This window comes from Conger conger, chromosome 7 (genome assembly GCF_963514075.1).
Source record: "Conger conger chromosome 7, fConCon1.1, whole genome shotgun sequence".
NCBI classification, from domain to species: Eukaryota; Metazoa; Chordata; class Actinopteri; order Anguilliformes; family Congridae; genus Conger; species Conger conger.
Window position 1 is genome coordinate 50,455,658 of NC_083766.1, and position 20,001 is coordinate 50,475,658.

At 44.8% G+C, this 20,001-nt stretch overlaps 1 protein-coding gene across 1 annotated transcript; it reads right to left on the reverse strand.

Annotated features, from left to right (window-relative positions):
- Positions 1–1,752: 1,752 nt before the first annotated feature.
- Positions 1,753–19,991, reverse strand: LOC133133303 (GAS2-like protein 2A). Its single transcript, XM_061249410.1, has 6 exons — positions 18,421–19,991; positions 13,440–13,678; positions 12,588–12,695; positions 11,701–11,797; positions 8,371–8,641; positions 1,753–3,616 (listed from the first exon to the last, which is right to left on the reverse strand). Exons 1-6 carry the CDS (start codon positions 18,776–18,778, stop codon positions 1,753–1,755), a joined length of 2,937 nt encoding a protein of 978 aa, XP_061105394.1. The 5' UTR covers positions 18,779–19,991.
- Between the last annotated feature and the right edge of the window lie 10 nt (positions 19,992–20,001).

A 20,001-nucleotide genomic window follows, 5' to 3' on the forward strand; every position in this document is an offset into this window, starting at 1 on the left:
CCTAGAAGAAGAAAAAAAACTCATATTTTTAATTAAAACAAATTGTGTTTATTCACACTGAAATCAACACAAAAATAAAGCTTGGGGGAAAATGAATCACATTACATTTCATAATAAAATATATCCCAATTATGTACTCAAGATAGAATTGATTACTTTTCTCATTTGGATGTTGTTCCTCGGCTGTCACTGCATTCTCAGACTGGTAATTGGTAAGCAGTTCATTCCTGATTCTAGTTTGAAGGCAGGAGAAAACATGACGTGAGGGGGGATCTGAACAAGCACAGCTGGTGTAGAGAGACAGACAGCAGTTCTGATGGTGCTATTTTTAGCCCAGTCTCCATCTCTACAGCATTATACCGGGAGATATTTATAAGCCTACAGAGTACAGCCAAAAACACGAAGCGCAAGGTGACTGGAAATGCGATTGAATAAAGAATAAAGACACGGACAATATGCAAATAAAGAAGCCTGAAACTACCTGTGTATTATGGCCACCAAGATGACTCAGCAAATCCCATATTTATTTATTTTTAATTATCCCTTTTCTCTTTTTCTCCCCAATTTGGAATTCTCAATCAAGCTCATAATCACGCTCCCTCCATTATAGATTCAAGAGAGCGGTGAAAAGCATGCGCTCTCCTTTAAATCATACGGTTTCAGCTACCGCTGGTTATCAAGCTGCAGTTCAGAAGTCGGGCTCGCACAGACATGAGTCATAGGAAGACATGCAGTGTGCAGCTCAACAGATTAACTTCTGGGGCTGCTGCTGTACAATAAGACACTGTCATCATGGCCGCCTGAAACTCTCTCATATGTGGGCGACATCACCCTGCGGGGCTGCCAGCCACAGTCTGGACCAACTGCCACGGTCCAGATACGATACCAGACTTGGGTCTACATTTTATACGAGAGCACTATGTGGTTCTTTACACAATCATTTCTTATCGAATTATTCTCCTTCTATCCTTTGCAAGTAGTGATGTATTGACACCAGCTGTGTCCACAGTTTTTTAAATTGGCACAGTTATACTCCCCTGGCCAATTGGATATGTTCTTCTCATACAGTGCCCTTCAAAGTGTGGGTTTAGAGAATACTGGATGGATTTTTTGTTCCAACAGCACTATGACGGGTAGTCATACATCCCCCAACAGTCAGGACACAGAGAGAAAGCGTGTTCCTCCTTTGGCGTTTTCATTAAATGAAACTTTCTGTTACTTTGGCCGACAGCCGAGAGACACTGCCTCGGAGCGATAATAAGGTCTGAGGACTTCTATTCAGCTCCACACTCCAGCTGTGGTCATGTGGGGTTACCATCTAAAGACGCCATTTAAGCTGACAGGACCCTTGGACCGCCGCTGGAATTTTGAATGGTTTGGAAATGTGATGAATGGATAAACCTTCCCACAAGAATTAAATTGTCAATTGGTCAAAGGTCAATTGTTGCTTCATGCTGTCTTTCACGCCATAAAAAATGTATGGAGATGTAAACTGCAGGGAGACTTCCACATTCTTCAAATGCACCAACTCCATTTTAAAAGGTCATCTTCAATTAATATGAAGGAAATGTACTTTGGCTAAACATCTGCATGCCTGTGATATAATATGTGTTGATGTATCAACATCTTGTATTTAGTGCATGCATTGTGCATTGTACCTTCAAAATGTGTGTTTTAGTGGAATAAGTGCCCTGAGGAATTTGGATGCAAAACAGACTGTTGAAGATATGCAGGAGGACTGCCAGCAGGCATTCAAACCCAGGACTGTGGCTCTAGGTCTCCTAGCCTTTCCTCGACTGGTGCTTTCGTCACAGTAAATTTCGCTTTCTGTCTACAGCTGTGCACATCGCCCCTGGAGCCCTGGTTGCCCTCTTTGGAGCTGAATTTGAGGGGAGAACCCTGCTGGTCAGCGCTGGCATCGCTGCCTGTGGACCTCTTGGTTTTTAGGCACTCGCGGTCAGACTGACCCCTCCTGTAGGACAAAGGGGTGGGTATCTTGGAGGGCTTCTTCCCTGGCCTGTGGTCCCGCCGTGGCCGGACTCTCGGCCTGAGCTTCAGCTTGTAGATGGAAGGCACCCTCTCTGGCTTCTTCAGAGCCCGATTCTGCCTGGAGGAGGGGGTCGTGGGTTTGAAGGGGCTCTCAATGGTGGATCCCATTGACGATATGGTGCTGCAGGTGTCCAAGTCCACGGTGCCATCGGGCTTCTTGTTTCCCTGACGGCACTGGTCCAGAGGCCTCCTCAGATCTCCTGTAGCCTCCTTAGACTCCACACTCGAGGCCAGGGAGGACCAGGAGCTCATAACACAGGGTTTGAGGAGCTGCAGGTGCCCTGAGGCCACCTCCGCTCTGCTTGCTTCCTGTTGGGTGTCCCTGGAGCTCTCAGGGAGAGCAGCCACCCAGCTTTCCACATCCACCCTGCTGACACGCCTCGTCCCCGTCGAGGGTTCAGCGGGGCCTGCATCGAGGCTGACTGGATGGGCATCACTGCACCCGGAGGCGGACGCACCCTGAGCAGTGTACAGTAGGCTGGACAGAGACTGTTCGGAGAGAACAGAGAAACACCCGGAGGGGTCCTCCTGCCTATTCTGAGAAGTCTCCAGGCTGCCATTTTCCTGCTCGCCTTCTGAGCTGTCCTCATCTGACTCTGTGCCGAGGAGCTGCAGGTTGCACAGGATTTCTTGCTCCAGGCTCTGGTACAAGCTGGCTTCTTCGGTTGGAGTGATGGGAGGTGGGGTGAAGAGGCACCCTCTCTCCAGTTCTCTGATAGCCTTCCCTCCATCTTTGCTGTTGAGCGCCTGAAAGTCCTGGGGTTTAGCGACTGGTATGCTGGCTTCTGTGCCACCAATGGAAACTGTGCTGCCTTGGAAGGGGCCCCTCTGACTGCTGGGGAGCCTGGAGGTATCTTGTCTGGAGCTTCCTGCACCAAGTTTTCCTGACAGTTCGGAGTCTCCGCTCCAAACGCTGTTCAGAGAGGCTGTCTGGGTGCTGTCGGGAGTGTGTTTCTTTTGGGCCAGTTGCTTAACTGACCTATACCTGCTTTGGTCTCCCATGATAGGCGTTAAGGGCCGACTGCTGGATTCTCCCCAAACCTCATCCCTCATCACCGGGCTAAAGGAGCGGATTATATCGGTCTCTGATGGACTCGCGTGAAGTTGTTTTGGACCCTGGCGGATTTTCTTGATGGGGCTGCGACACCTCTCAGGCACAGTGGGCTTGGGTGAACCCGGGGCTGCCCGCCCCTGTGTGTTACCCAGGCTGGGCCCTCGGCTTTGGGCCTCTGTGCCCCTTGCCCCGGGTGTGGTGCTCTGCCTCAGTTTAAAGGAGAACTGAGATTTGGTCCAGGACTGGGTCAGTCTGCCGTCCGAGGCAGGCTGCGGGTGGACGGACAGCTGAGGGGGGGTCTTGTGGAAGACCAGGGGCGTTCTGGGTCGCGCGCTCTCGGGCTTTGGGGTGGGGGAGGGCTGGATGCGTCGGGGGAGACTGCTGGCGAGGCGTGGGGTGGGAGAGGAACGCGCGACTTCTCTGCCTGGCCTGGTGGAGGCACTGTGCACTGACGTGTCCTTGCCGTTCGAGGGGAGAGGTCTGCGAGAGGGCGTGGCTGACCTCTCCCTGCATCTGAAATCACACAAATGTTACACATGAATGAACTACGCTCTTAATTTGGGTTTAAGTGGTGCATAGATCAATGCAATTCAGTAATTACATTCATAAACAATCCATAGTCACGTATGTCATGTTGAGATCCTGAAATAATAGTTTCAGGATATTGCATTCATCTATAAAAGAATCAGTTATGTGCTGATGGTAGTCTTATATACCCAAGTCTAAAGCATCACCACTGGTGTACAAACTTATGTGAAATCAAGCAAACACCCATCTTCACTCCAGAAACCTTCACACTCCCTGTACATGTGGAAGACCTGAAGAATATACAAGGCTAGCAGAATATTGGTTGAGAGAAACAAAGTAACAAATTATATATAACTTTTATATCTTATATATAAATTCAATTTAAAGTATTCAGAAGAGGATGAAAAGAAAATCAATTAATTTGTAATTGATGAAATAATGCACAAATGTGGATTCATGAACATCCAAATTCATGAACATCCAATTGCATCTAATGTGGTTGCAATCTGCAAAATTCAAATGCATAATTCATTAACATACTTATGTATCTATGATATACAATTCTGAACATACACAACAGGTAAATGGTTTGTAGATTCCCTTCTCCAGGATTAAACACTATATAGTACTGTATATTTCTGAAAAAGGCCAAGTATCTCTATCTCTATAGCAATATCAACACCCTCTTTTGAAATATTATTTTCAGAAGAAATGAAAAATGTTCTGATGTTAAATTACTTAAGTAACTTTCAAGATAACTTGCCAACCTTCCTTTTCAAGTTACAAGAAAGGCTGCATACAACTTTGCAGATGCTGACACTCAACCTTCACCCTTTTCATACATGGCGTTTGCTATAGAGATACAGAACCAGAGGCTAAATCACAATCCTCTCTTCAGCGTCAGTAGGGACAAGCTGAACAGTGTTCTTCTATGGTTTATATTGCTGTGAAAATATTGATACTCTTGCATTCCACACCTTGGCCTTAAGGACCATGAATATTATTATTATGATTATACAAAAATATTACTCATCATGTCATTTTCAATATAGATGGCATATTACATGAAATTCTAGTTATGTCATAATGCATTTTCAAAATTTTGACATTGCATTGATTGACATGGCATTGAGTTCAATCAATATAGTGTCAGCTCTCTTCATGCAAGAAAAGTGATCATTTAAATAAGATGGAGCTTCTCTCTCATGCCTTGTGATTTCATTTAGAACTAATTTCGAACTACATTAAAACAAGAGCACTAACGCAGTCACGAATGCTAGCGAATGTGCCAGTTCTAAAAATTGAGAATGATCAAATCTTGTACATTGATTTCGTCTAAGAATGCAATTTCTCAGATAATATCAGCCTTCTCGCCGCGAGAGGGTGCAGATATTTTTCTCAATAAAAGACAGGCCCAAACTCAGTGTGCCTGCACCTGAACCCCCGCTCCGAAATAATCCATGACGCTCCCGGCCATCACTTTCGGATCGTACACCAGCGTGAGAGCAATACCTCTCAAAATATGGTTACCCACCTACCCTCCTCCCCACATCCCTTGCAGATTTCAAAGAGCAGAGCACCGTAGCTAGACAGAATCCCAAAAATCAAAGCTGAAAATACATCAAACTGCCGTCTCTTCAGACAGAACCGGCGCTGAAAGCACTGTGATCCGTGGATCTGAGGCGTCGGGCTGTTTACCGAGCTGCATCCTGTCCATCTTTGTTGCGGGAGCCCTGGATATCGGACGGAAAGACGGCCTAGCTATCTCTACTCCGCGCTCTTCACCACTTGGGTTTGAACAAAAGGGCACAGTCTGCTCACTGCTACAGGCCATGGATCATGGGATCAGAACACAAAACCAAGGACAGAATCTAGGCCATATCCCTGCATGTTTTCTATCCTTAAAATACCAAAGAAATCTCAACTGGGAGGTGTACTTAATTTGGCTGAATTGAAACAGTAATTGGGATTTAACGATAAGAAAACTATTTGACGGGGGTAGAGTACTGGAAATCCCTTGCTGAGGAAAGACACCGTTTCAAAAAAGCTATGCCAAACATAACAAGAGAAGACATCCCAGGACTGGCCAGAGCTGTCAATCAACAGCACCCCATTCAAGAATGAGCAGTAAGACCAGAACATTCCATTCAGGCCAGGTAGGTTCAATGTTCCTTGTACTGGAAAATCAGGAGCTCCAAAATGTCTAAATCTGGCACCTACAGTACCCATGAACCACAGGAGAGAGATGAGTGATTATTTAAATGAGGGATGACACATAACTGCACTCCAAATGTTTTTTTAAACTACGGTATTCTTGTCCTATTTTATAAAACAAACATACAAATCGAAATAATATGAATGCAAATACGTATGATATGGCAGCTACATACCTGTGAAATTTTTACATTAAGTTATTCAGATTTATACAGATAAATACACTGATCAGACACAACATTAAAACCACCTGCCTAATATTGTGTAGGTCACCCTCATGCCGCTAAAACACTGACACTAGCAGCAGATCCTTAAAGTCCTGTAAGTTGCAAGGTGGGGCCTCCATGGATCGGACTTGTTTATCCTATCCTTTAGCCACCCCTGGCTAAAGGATGCACACGCACCCGGTCATCCACATGATGTGAAAGAAAATGTGATTCATCAGACTAGGCCACCTTCTTCCATTGCTCCAGGGTCCAGTTCTGACGGTCACGTACCCATTGTAGGCACTTTCCGTGATGGACAGGGGTCAGCATGGGCACTGTGACCGGTCTGCGGCTACACAGCCCCATACACAGCAGGGTGCGATGCACTGTGTGTTCAGACACCTTTCTATCATAGCCAACACTGACTTTTTCAGCAGTTTGTGCTACAGTAGCTCTTCTGTGGGTTTGGACCAGACGGGCTAGCCTTCGGTCCCCACGCACATCAATGAGCCCTGGGCACCCATGACCCTGTTGCCGCTTCACCAGTTGTCCTTCCTAGGACCACTAATATATCTCACCTCTTCACAGGTGCCATTGTAATGACATTATCAATGTTATTCACTTCACCTTTTGGTTTTAATGTTGTGGCTGATCGGTGTAGGTTTCACAGCTATAAAATAGGAACATTTGTACAGTGAGGTGGCAGGATAAGTTCTAGTACTTTCTTAGCAATCCTCACAGTAGAGGATGGTTTTCTGTTAAATGAGAAAGAACTGGAAATCTGTGAACAAGTTGTTCTGAACCTTTTCCGTGGGCATGCGATGTGTCATACACCAACTCTCAATGGTGACTCAATCAGCTGATTGTAATTTCTCTTTTTTTATTTTGTTACATATGTCCACAATATATTAAACATTCTGTATATGCCCAAAATCCCCCTACATTCTGAAAAAAACCAAGAGAGCAAACATTTTGTGGTAAACAAAACAAAATCTATTTTTACACATAATTTCCAGCCTATCTAAGAAAGGGCAAGGGAACACCATCAGCTGCCGGGCTCAACAACAACAACCACAATTGATACCACAAGGAGGCAGAACGTATCATTCCACACAGACGTTATAAAAGCATTAATTTATCAGTAACACGCAGTAATCTGCCGATGGCGAGACGTAGATTGCAGGCAATTTAAAAGAAGCAAGCGGCCAAAATTAACAGCTGGGAATGTGCTCGGAGCTTGAATCCTACACTACAATACGCGTCTGCTGACGGTCTCCTGCTTGCGCGTGGCACCATTTGCTTTATTAAGCCTTTAAATACAAACAGAGCTGTCTATCACTCACAGCCATAAGCCACTAACAGTTTCTCTGGGCTGCTGTGAGCCTGATAGGCTGGGTGATTTGTGGAGCGTGTCAGCGGCGTTCACTGACGGCGTTTGTTCAGCTGTCTGCAGCATCTTCTTGTCACTTCCTTACCGAAATTAACCATGGTAAGCAGATACTGTGGTGGTTTGGCAGAGAGATTGCATCCTGTGTATCAATGAATGACCAAAGAGCTTTGTGTTTGGATTATAGTAAGCCACGATAATGCCATGGTAAATAAATAAACAAAAAATGGTTCCTCTCTTCGCCACAGCAAGCATAGTTACCATAAAGTGCCATAGATAAACCATGGTAGTGACATGGTTACCATAAAGTGCCACAGATGAACAATGGCAGTACCATAGTTAGGAGCATAGAAATCATACTTAACCATAGTAAACCATGGTGAATTTCTGTAAGGGCTATGCTGCTTACAATTAAAAGGCAGCTATTTCACAACATTCCTCTCCTGCTACAGCCATGCCCGGCAGAGGCAGCTGAGCAACAGTGTCTACCTGTGAATACCTTCTGTTTCCACATACAGGCTACAATGCGGGCCAGAAACATCTAGATTTAGGAGGCTGCTATGCAGGGGTGGGTTGATCTCAGCCTCGGTCTGATGATTTCCCTACTGTAAAATCTAGCTACACCAGCACGGCCAAGCTGGTCAAATTGAGCTGGCCAAGCAGCATGGCCAAGCTGCTCATAATGCTGGTCAACTGGCTATGTTGCTTGTCTGAGCTGGTAGCTGGCCCAGTTAAACCATGCTGAGGTGGGAGCTGGTCTGAACTGGTCAACCAGCTACTGTACCAGCGCTACTGTACCAGCTGTTTCAAAACCTAGCTTGAGCTGTTTTCTTCCAGCAGGGTTGGTGTACTTTTCTAGATGGATGAGCCCTTCCCCCTTCCAAAGAGTGGGATTCCATGATGAGATGAGAGCCCCTAACCCCCCTACTCACCGGCTGGGTGTGGCCGGCCGGGCCTCCCGGGCTGGTCTGGACGCCGGGCTCGGGGAGGAGGTGGAGCGGGGTTTGGGGGTGCCTGGTTTGGGCACTCTGGAGGGGGCCGAGGGGGTCCAGTGGACGGGGGGCAGGGGGGACTGTGTTCGGCCCAGCAGCAGCCTGGTGGGTGATCCGCACCGGCCGTCGTGCACAGTCAGGCGGGTCTTCAGCTCGTGCTGCACTGGGGTGAGGGGCCGCTGGGGGCTGGCCAGCTTGCACTGCTTATGGACTGGAGGGGGAGAACGGGGGTCACACAGAGGGGTGGGCACCCCACACTCAGAGTCTACAATACATTACATTACATTACAGGCATTTGGCAGACACTCTTATCCAGAGCGACGTACACTTGATGTGATGACAGCAGGAGACAATCCTCCCCTGGAGCAATGCAGGGTTAAGGGCCTTGCTCAAGGGCTCAACGGCTGTGCGGATCTTATTGTGGCTACACTGGGATTAGAACCACCGACCTTGTGTGTCCCAGTCATTTACCTTAACCACTATGCTACAGGACGCCAATACGTGCTACAAGAACATTAGCTAAACGGCAACTCCTCTGTTCATTATCGCTGTTTATCATGCCGAGCACAGTAATATGAATGCAAATGGCTAATGTAATTATTCATGCAATTGGTTATTTATTCGCCACTTGTTTTTGAATTTTGAAGATTTTTTTCTTCCCCCATCGGCAGCACAGCAGCAGGCTGGGCAGCGAAGCATTGCGAGAGGCGGTCCCCATCCACCGAGGAAGAGGAAATCACGAAATCAGAGCACAGGATTATACTACAAATTACAGCCGCGTGCAGCAAGTCCGCCAGGCTTCATGGTTGGCTCTTCTTGTAGCTTGTTTAAGATGGGATGAAGTCTAAGGTTTGCACCATCTTTATTGAACGCATTTTGATGTTTACATTTAACCCTTTGAAGAGTAGGGGGGCTTTTTTGGAATGATTTTTCAAAATGCAGTGTTCAGTGTTCAGTTAAGAACATTCTAATCGCATATTTCTGCTCTCTCATTTTAAAGGGTTAAACTGTGATATTCAATCCACTTAAATCATTTTAATGCAGGTAGAGTACAACTGTACATTTTAATGCACCCATCTTACAACTGTGTATGCCAAATGATGCAAAAGCCATTTTATTATTAACCCCCCTACATTATTAACGCAACCTGCACAGTGCAGTGATGTCACCGGCCGGGCCCTGCGATCGGAGCGATGATGTCACAGGCAGGCTGACTCAGAGCAGGGATGATGAAACAGGGAAGGGACCTTGGTGTTGTCACCGTCCCTGTCGAGCGATCTATGGTTACCATCTTCCCAATAGAGACCAGTGGGGCACTCAACCAATCCCAAAGTATTCTGGTAACTAGAAATAGAACACTCCTATATACACTCCTGTATACTTGGTTCTGAGGTCCCTGCTGGGTAAGGTGACATACCGTTCTGGACCTACTTTAGTATCTCTGACTCTGACAGCAGGAAATATGGGAGCCTGGCGTGATAGTTTCACCACTGTATTACCATTGTATTAGTCCATGGGTGTCCAACTGTCCAATCGTATCCGAAAAGGGATGGTGTGGTATCAGGTTATGAGTGCAGGTTTTTGTTTTAGCCCAGCACTAAGACACCTGGTTCTACTTAAGTTCTTGATTGAAGACCATGATTAGTTCATTATTTGAATCAGGTGTTGTGGTACTGGGCTAAAACAAAAACCAGCACCAACACCGGGCCACATTGTGTAATTGGCTAACCAGATAATTAGTTCTGTGTTCGTTACACTGAAAGCTCTATCAATTGTTCAGCCCAGGAACTTTACAATTTGAGGTGTCCTATGTACAATCACTATGAGGCGTGACCAAGGACAATACCGTGCTCTGTACCTGGGCACGTCTCATCTTGAATATTCATAAACAGGACCCCCTGCAGGGTGGAATATGAGAAGAACACAGACTGACCATATGGTTAGATAGTGCAATCCTACTGATTCTGGAGGACAAATAGAGGTTCCATCCTGATTTTCTTTATATCGTGCAAAAAGTGATCAAGGTGAAAAGTATATCCTCAGGTAATTATAACACAGCATTATCTGAATCCAAACAGTATCTGCTTATGGACTAATCTAAAAAACATTGAGCATTATTCACATGGCATTCTCAGTTTACATTTGGAAGCCTTCCTGCTGAAATAAACAGCATACGCTAGGTTTTGAAATGGCTGGTGGCTGGTTGACCAGTTAGACCAGCTCCATAAACCATACATGGTTTGACTAAATGAAGCTATGTCTTGAAACAGCTGGTAGCTGGTATTTCAACCTGGTCATAGCTGGATTTTACACCAGGGTTGTATGAATTTGGGCACTGCTTCCACTAAATGACACAGTAAGGCACAATGCAATAACACAGAACTGTGCTGTGCATGAAATAACTAAATAGAGTAGAGAAATGTCCATCTCCTGACAATGCTTCCATTTTTAGTGAAATGCAAGACGGCTGTCATGATAGCCTTCATTTTATAAGGGGAACGTGGGGAAAAGACCTGATAATGAGACACACTACAGCAGGCTATTTTTGGAATACGGCTCATTGTGTACAATCGGGACAGGCAAAGACTGCCACCTAATGACTAACGCAGGGAAATGAAAACTAATGGTGAGGGCCCTCCAAGCTAAATCTAAACCAAACCAAAGGACATTAAAATTGCAACATGCAATGAGGCTAACCGCAGAGGCAATTTACCTCGTTTTACAACAAAATCCAACTGATTCCCTATTTATATTATTTGTGCAATATTCTATGTATTGGAAGTGGTGGAAGAGGCAGAGAATAATATATCCAGGTTGCTTGGAGACCTGTTTTTACCTTTAATAGAGGCATCCCTGAGGTGTCTATAAGGAGCTCAGTGGACCATAGACTATTCCTGTACGACCCTTCCCCTGCTGATTAGTTGTGTAAATCTGACTATTACCTTTCCTTTCACTTAACGATAACAACATGCCTTTATTGTGACGGTGTTATTTTGAATATTCTACACTGAAAATATCACAAAGGTCTAGGTTAGGGATCATCAAATCTCGGTCCTCGAGGGCTGAGAGCTGTTCGTTTTCCACGCTCCCTTTACCTGGGAGTCAGGCGTGAAGACAGCCTGGCCAATCGGTAGCACTACTTTTTCAGTTCATAAAAGAAAACCAGGTCTGAATTTGGTCACAAGGGCCAGATTTGATGAGCCCTGGTCTAGGTGGTAAGAGTGAGTGTTCTTCATCACTTATTGGTCGAGCCACCCATGTGACACTCACCGAGAGAGGTGCAGCGGCAGGGGTCGTGCTTGTCCAGGTAATGTTCCAGTGTGTCCCATCCACCCCCCACTCGCACCATCACATGACTCCGCAAGATCTGCCACAATGACACATACATACATACGTGTACACACAAATACACACAAACACACACTCCTCAGTTCTACTCTCCAAAGAAGACAAATATATTTTTCATGATACACAGGTTTAATTAAGATCAAATATAAAGCTGGCCAAATTTTCATTCATACACAATACACCCACTTGAACAGAGACGATAAAGGAAATGCTTCACTACATGAAAAATGACTGCTGGCAATATCTGCACGTTGCAGAAGGCACAAAATATAATCCTTTCCACTTGTTTTTTTATTATCAGATTTAAGACTGTGTGCTTTAAAGTTAGAGAAGTACAACCTCACAAATATGAATTTCAGACTTCACTGACCAGACAACCCAAGAGGCCTTGAACCTGAAAACTGAGAAAACAGCTCTCCCTCTATAACTAATCCTTTCTCCACCATGATTCGCTCATCTAATCTTTCCCCTCTATCTACCCTATATGCCCCTATCCCCCCTTCTAGTGACAAAGGATTACCTATTGTTGGGGTGCTATGTCTCTTTGTCAATAGATTTCAGTTTAAATGTAATTGATACACGATGCCTGCATCTGGTTTGACATGGTTTGACATTAATGAAACCCCCCCCCCCCTCTCTAGAAAATCTCCCTATCTCTGAGGCTCTACTATATACGGCCCTGAATATGGTGGATAAATACACAGCTGTAAGCATGATGGATTGCTGAGGTGCTGGCCAGAGACAGGTGATGAATGAAGAGTTGTCATCTAAAGAGGAATACACAGACGGACGCAAGCTCGCTGATATACCCGGACAAAGATGAGGGAGCTGGACTCGCCGACTCGGTACTTCCCCTCCGACACTTTGATCATGGGGAACTGAGAGGGACAGGTGCAGTGGCTCACCAAGTGCTGGACCTGAACACGTCAGAGAGAAGATGCTGTTAATACACAAATGCACAGACACACATACACGTGCAGGGTATGCACATGTAAACTACACTACACAGACATACACAGATGCAGTCACACCTAGTCAGATCCCCATTCCTGGCACGGGACCAGAGCCTCACACAACATCAATAAGCCGACCAAGAAAAACCCTGGATAAATCAATGACTAGATATCTCACAAATCATCTTGGCAGCCTTTGAGGTAGGGCACTTCCTCTGTTTGATACATGACCAATGTACGCGCCCCTACTGACAAAAACACACCATCCATCCACCCTGACAGCAGAGGCTCGAGAGAAAATGGGGGCCTTCATTCTTTGCCTGGGTGAAGCTAAAGATGCTAGCTATGCAGCATGCTTCATGTAGACCTGAGTCTATTTTAGTCAGCACTTACAGAGAATCACAAACACAAACAGAGCTAAACTCACAGACGTGAGTGAGTCCCTTGTACATAAATAATGTAAAGTACAGGTACAGTATCCACAAAGCTACCTTCTATCTGCGATCTTGCGTGGGAAAAGGTTCACTGATGAATGAGAGAGAGTATGTGTGGTTCCTATTGAACTCATATTGGCACTCTCTAAAATTCCTGGCTGGCCACATATAATGCTTTGATAATAATTCAGGCAATACCAATTTCAGTTATGAGAAGGAACATTTCTGCCTGTGGCCCTGGGACACAGAAGGGTTAGTGGTGCACAGGCCTCACCATCTCGTGAAGGTTCTGGAAGTCGGTGGTGCGGCGCTGGGGTTTGGGCAGCGGGGTCTCCTCCTGGGGCAGGTCCAGCTCCTCCCGGATCTCCTCCTCGATCTCCTCCTCCAGCTGGATCAGAACCGGCGCCGCCATGCCGAAGCGAGAGGCCCGGCGGGCCACCTCCAGCAGGCAGAGCACAAAGTTCTTCTCGTTCTTCCGCAGAACCAGGTCGTCCGTCTCGAACATCAGCACATCTAAGGGAAGGGGGACCACAAAGACAGGGCCGAGGCCTAAATATGAAGATGTCGCCTTGTGACCCTCCTTTGAGGTGCATGCGGCTGACTGATTTGCTGTTACACTGCGCAGTCTACCAGCTGATCTGCACAGTCGCTGTGTCCGGTTTGTGTCCAGGGAGTTTGCTTCCGGTTTCAGCCGTCACGGCCAAACTGCAGGTGCCCAATCACCCAGGCACAGGAGACGCTGGTGTGCAATAAAACAAGGAAGCATGGGTAAACATAGGGGAGTCGTTCCAATCGCTTATTTTATCCGTCCTTGTCTCTTCGGTCCTCGACTGACCTGGAAATCGATCGAGGTCCGTCGTCTTTAAAGACATTCCAATCTGTTAAAAGTTCCTCTGAGGAGCTACTGAAGAAGCGAAGAGCTAGGAGAGTGGGGCGACATTGGCTCAGGCAGTCAGTCGTCTGGCAGTCGGAGGGTTGCCGGTTCGATCCCGCCCTGGGTGTATCGAAGACACCTAACCCCTAAATGCTCCTGACAAGCTGGTTGGTACTTTGCAAAGCAGAGGTGGGATATCCAGGATCCGAAAGCATTTTGTTTCAATCACCTGGTTCGCACTAGAACTGATTCCTGAAATCACCTGGCTGAGCTTTCGGGTGGAAGCGTTCCAGAGGTGGACCCCTGGACGTTCCACCTTTTAAGCAAAGTCTCAGCATGGTTTGCATGCACCCATTAGAACCCTGTATCTTAACTGTTGCCGAAGGGACATATATTTGAAAGTACTTTGTATTGCAGAATGTTAGTCCATGTATGTCCGAGCATCAAGTCCAAGCATTAGTCCAAGCACGAGCCTAATGAAATGAGACACAAGCAATAATCACCTTTTATCAAGAGAACTAAATACAAGCCGTATGAGCACTGTCACTTCACAGCAAGAAGTCCCCACGTTCAAATCCTGGCTGTGTGGAGTTAGCTGGTTCTCCCCGCATCTGTGTGGGTTTCCTCCAGGCACTCCAGTCTCCTACCACAGGCCAAAGCCCTGCAGGTCAGGCTATTTGGAGACTAAATCGCCTGTAGGTACGAGTGTGTGCATGGGGTGTATGCCCTGCGATGAACTGGCAACCTGTCTGGGGAGTATTCCTTCTTGACCAATGCATGCTGGGAAAGGCTCCGGCCCAACTACAACCCTGATTAGGAATAAGGGGGTGGATCTCCCTGATTAACAGGAGAGGGTTAAACTACAAACAGATGTTTTGCTGCATCGCCAACCAAACCATAGACATCATTGAGAGATTGTTAATATCTCTTGGTTAACAGAGTACAGTAACATTCACTTTCTTGGGACAACTACCTCACCTAGTGGTAAAGCAACAGATTGCATGCATGCATCCCTGATATGAATTTATTTCAACACTCAGATTATATATACACCTGCCAATAGCAATTACATATGTATATATTATATGCATAATTATGCTCTGTGAAACACTTAAATAACAGAGAAATTACATTTGGAGACTAAATCGCCTGTAGGTATGAGTGTATGCGTGGGGTGTGTGCCCTGCGATGAACTGGCGACCTTTCTGGGGAGTATTCCTTCTTGACCAATGCATGCTGGGAAAGGCTCCAGCCCAACTACAACACTGATCAGGAATAAGGGGGTGGATCTCCCTGATTAACAGGAGAGGGTTAAACTACAAACAGACGTTTTGCTGTCACCAACCAAACCATAGACGTCATTGAGAGATTGTTAATATCTCTTGGTTAATAGAGTACAGTAACATTCACTTTCTTGGGACAACTACCTCACCTAGTGGTAAAGCAACAGATTGCATGCATGCATCCCTGATATGAATTTATTTCAACACTCAGATTATATATACACCTGCCAATAGCAATTACATATGTATATATTATATGCATAATTATGCTCTGTGAAACACTTAAATAACAGAGAAATTACATTTGGAGACTAAATCGCCTGTAGGTATGAGTGTATGCCTGGGGTGTGTGCCCTGCGATGAACTGGCGACCTTTCTGGGGAGTATTCCTTCTTGACCAATGCATGCTGGGAAAGGCTCCAGCCCAACTACAACACTGATCAGGAATAAGGGGGTGGATCTCCCTGATTAACAGGAGAGGGTTAAACTACAAACAGACGTTTTGCTGCATCACCAACCAAACCATAGACGCCATTGAGAGATTGTTAATATCTCTTGGTTAACAGAGTACAGTAACATTCACTTTCTTGGGACAACTACCTCACCTAGTGGTAAAGCAACAGATTGCATGCATGCATCCCTGATATGAATTTATTTTATATATACACCTGCCAATAGCAATTACATATGTATATATTATATGCATAATTATGCTCTGTGATACACTTAAATAACAGAGAAATTACATTTTCTTTTGTAGTGATGTAACATAGCAAGAATGATAACTTCTTTGTTTTGCTTTGTTTTATTATGTGTGTTGCATTTGTCCCAAATCACAGTCTTTAAGCCACATCCTCCATTGATCCTGGAAAGCATGCACTACATACAAGCCCTACAAAGGCCAACAGGGCAGCTTCTCTCTCTCAAATTCACCAGCTGTGCTGCCTCAGTGGCTTCCTTAGGTGACTGCACCTGATAAACCACAAAAGAACACTATTGAATGATGAGGGCTGTTACCCTGCCTCTGCTACTCTCCCTCTCTGGGCAATGCTATAGCCAATTACCCAGTGCAACCTGCATGGCCTGGATGAGCATCACTTCAGTAATAAATATGCTGCTCAGGACAATATGCTGGATGTATAGGGATGCACCTGTGTTTATATGTGTGTGTGTGTCTGTCTGTATGTATGTATATATGAACAATATAGTCTGCTAATTGCACAAAACTGGATCAATATGTAGGATGACATGAATATTAGTGGGAGCTATGGCTAGGGAAACAATTAGCCATCTAATTCAGCTAGGCATGCTTAAAAAAAAGGAATTGCAGCAAGTCTACAGGTGCTCTGAACCTGTGACACATAGAAAAGTGGAGAAATTCGGTTGAAACCCCATTGCCCTTAGTATTGTTCAACTGCTTTCAAAATGACCACAAGGTCAAATTCCAGTGATATTTTCGAAATAATATTTACAAAGACATCTGATTGCAGTTTGACACCAACATATTTTGCATATTTGTCATATTCCCTGGTGTAAAATCCAGCTATAACCAGCTTGAAATACTAGCTACCAGCTGTTTCAAAACCTAGCTTAGGCAGTTATTTTGCAGCAGGGTTATCACATGCATGGTGGTTGGAAGCAGATGTGCACATAAGGGTGGGAAAATGGGAAACCATTCAGGGGCCCTGCCATTGGATGGGGCTCAAGACAGAACCCTCACTCCAAATCATAATTTGTCAGGCCCCAAAACATTGTATTCTTAACCTTGACAAATGAACGGCTGCATTTGTGAATGGATAAACAATTTTCAATTGGCAAATGAACATTCTAGACTGCTACATGTTCCAGGTGAAGTACAATAAGAATCATTGCACAACCAAGAGGATATCTTAATGTGGAACACTACAAATACTGTATTTTACCTTTCTGTGTTGAGGTATTGTTTTTTTCTGTTTTCTTCACTGTGGTGTAATTGTATGAACAACAAACAATCGACAAACAAACAACAAACAAAGTGCCAACTGAATTTAGGCAGCACCTTCCATGGTTCTCCAAGTGTTTTAATACAAAAGGCAGATTATGCAGCTCAGTGCCCCTATTAGTTACGCCAGGGAGGTGCATAGCATTCATTTTCCACCCAACTGCTCACTACACATCAACGTAATGGCAGTGTTAATGTATGCCAAATTACACTCACCGGGCACTTTATTAGGAACATTTCTACTTTATTACACCTACTTATTCATGTGATTATCTAATCAGCCAATTGTGTGGCAGCAGTGCAATGCATACAATCATGTAGATACGGGTCAGGAGCTTCAGGTAATGTTCACATCAACAATCTGAATGCGGGAAAAAAATTGATCTAAGTGACTTTGACCGCGGAATGAGAGTCGTCAGATAAGAATGGCCAGACTGGTCAAAGCTCACAGGAAGGTAACGCAAGTAACGCAAATAACCACACATTACAACAGCGGTATGCAGAAGAGCATCTCTGAACACCCAACGCATCATAACTTTAAGTGGATAGGCTACAGCAGTAGAAGTCTAAAAAAGAAGTTGAATAAATATCTAATAAAGTGCTCAATGAGTGTATCCTGGGAGACGGTCACAGCCAAAATGCAAGTCAGACTGGCCACAGCTCACTGCGGAATCCTGGATCTTTAATGAGGTATCCACAATATACCAACAAAAGCAGTGTTCCCACCAATAATGCTGGGTGTCCTGTACGAGCCAAGTTGTCTCGCCCGACTCCTTTACCTGTATAGAATACCAACCACCAAGTGACAGGAGCGAAGTAAGATTCCCTCCTACTGACCAGCCAACACCGTTTCCAGCAACAACAGTGCTTTATCTCATTTCACTTACCAAACCACTGCAAAAAAAGCAGATGGCAACATGTAGGGTGGCATACGACACGAATATTCACAAATTTATTTTCGTGTAAATTAAACAAATTATGTTTAATACCTGATTAAACCCAGGGGACAATTCCAAATGTAGGTTACCTGGTCAAGTATCAGCCTGAAAACGTGCCGCATAGGTGAAGGTAATATCTCTCTCAACGTCATTAGCCAAGTTCAATTTTTATTGCTTACCTTTAATATCCATCTGCTTCCGACACCAGTTTATAAAATTTGATATGTTGTCCCGAGCCAAGAAAGTTGACTTTTGGGCCGAACTCATGAACGTCACTTCAGATGCGGGCATCTTCATCTTAAGTGCCTGTTGCCCGTACATATTGAGAAAGTCCTCCGCTACTCGAGTTACATTGTTGGCGTGGTGGCAGAGGACGGCGCCGGTCTCGAGGACCTCCAGAAAATTGTTCACGGCGATGTCAACGTCGTACAAATCCTTCAACCATTCCGCCAAATCTTCTTTCATTGCATACAGATACTCCTCACTGGTCTTGAACGGCTTGATGCTACAGTTGGTGGCTTGTTCGATTCCAGACATAGTGATTTTAAGAACACTATTCTAACTAGGCTGCACAGAAGATAATGTTTTTAAATAATTTATATCACAAAAGCCTAAACGTTATGCCAGCAGGTTTCCAAATCAACCTATCGTAAACCGTGAAATCACATAGCCAGTTTATTTCCACCTGCACTTTTATGCTGCCTAAAATTACGTAAGAAATCAGTTTTGCATTAAATGTGCGACCAGATTTTAAGATTCATTAAATAAAAAGAAAGCAAAAGAAAGCATGCAACACGCACCATATCTTAGCACGCACAGCAAGTAGGAATGAGTAGTCTAACCCTCAGGCATCCATTTAGAGTAGGCTACACCTACATTTCCCGGGTGACCAAAATAAATCAAAAGTCCTCCAAAAAGGTAAAACCAAAATTTTACCATGCAAAAATAAATCTAGCCTAGGCTGCTTACCCCATGGTCAGAAATACTAAAGTGAACTAGTTTAATAAAGCCCCCGTTTCAAGTTATAGCTAGATTTTGTTTTGTAGTGCAGTTCAGCAGCGCTCTCCTTGGTTACAAGATAGCTGCTGGCGACAAACACTCCGTTTAACCATTTCATAACCAGAACTTTTCGCGTACTACAATAACACACCCAGTGGCAATTAGGTATTGTAAATCCCAATATCGAATTACATGTACGGAAGCACTGCACACTGTACTTTGATCCTATTGTAACGCTCCTCGTGCTTCTTGTACCGCAAAATTGACACACAATGTACAAGGAATCTAATCTTGCCTTATATTTCTGCAATATTGTCTTTAATGTGCGACCAGGCAGGCACGCTTTCACTTGAAATATGCACGTCATTTACTAGTCTACGTTGTGGCTACTCGAGTATCCATTAGCTCATGCAACCACTTCTCAAAAAATCGAAATACACGTGTAACCGGGAATTTTGGTCCCCCAAGATAATAAGTGACTTTTCTTTCAGAACGGACTAAAACACTCGGAGCCAAAGTTACTTTACTGATGTTGATATCAGAGAACCACACAAAGCAGTATGAAATGCAATACATTTGACAACAGCAATTCAATTGTAGTTTGATACCCCCCCCCCTCCCAACACAAAAACATCCTTGAACAGCAGTCTTACCTTTAACCTGACCTGCATTTCAGAAGAAAAAAATTTTTTATATACCCCAGAGAAAGTTTATTTCTATGGACTCTGAACAAAAGTGTTCTGGCTGGCTTTTCCTAGCAA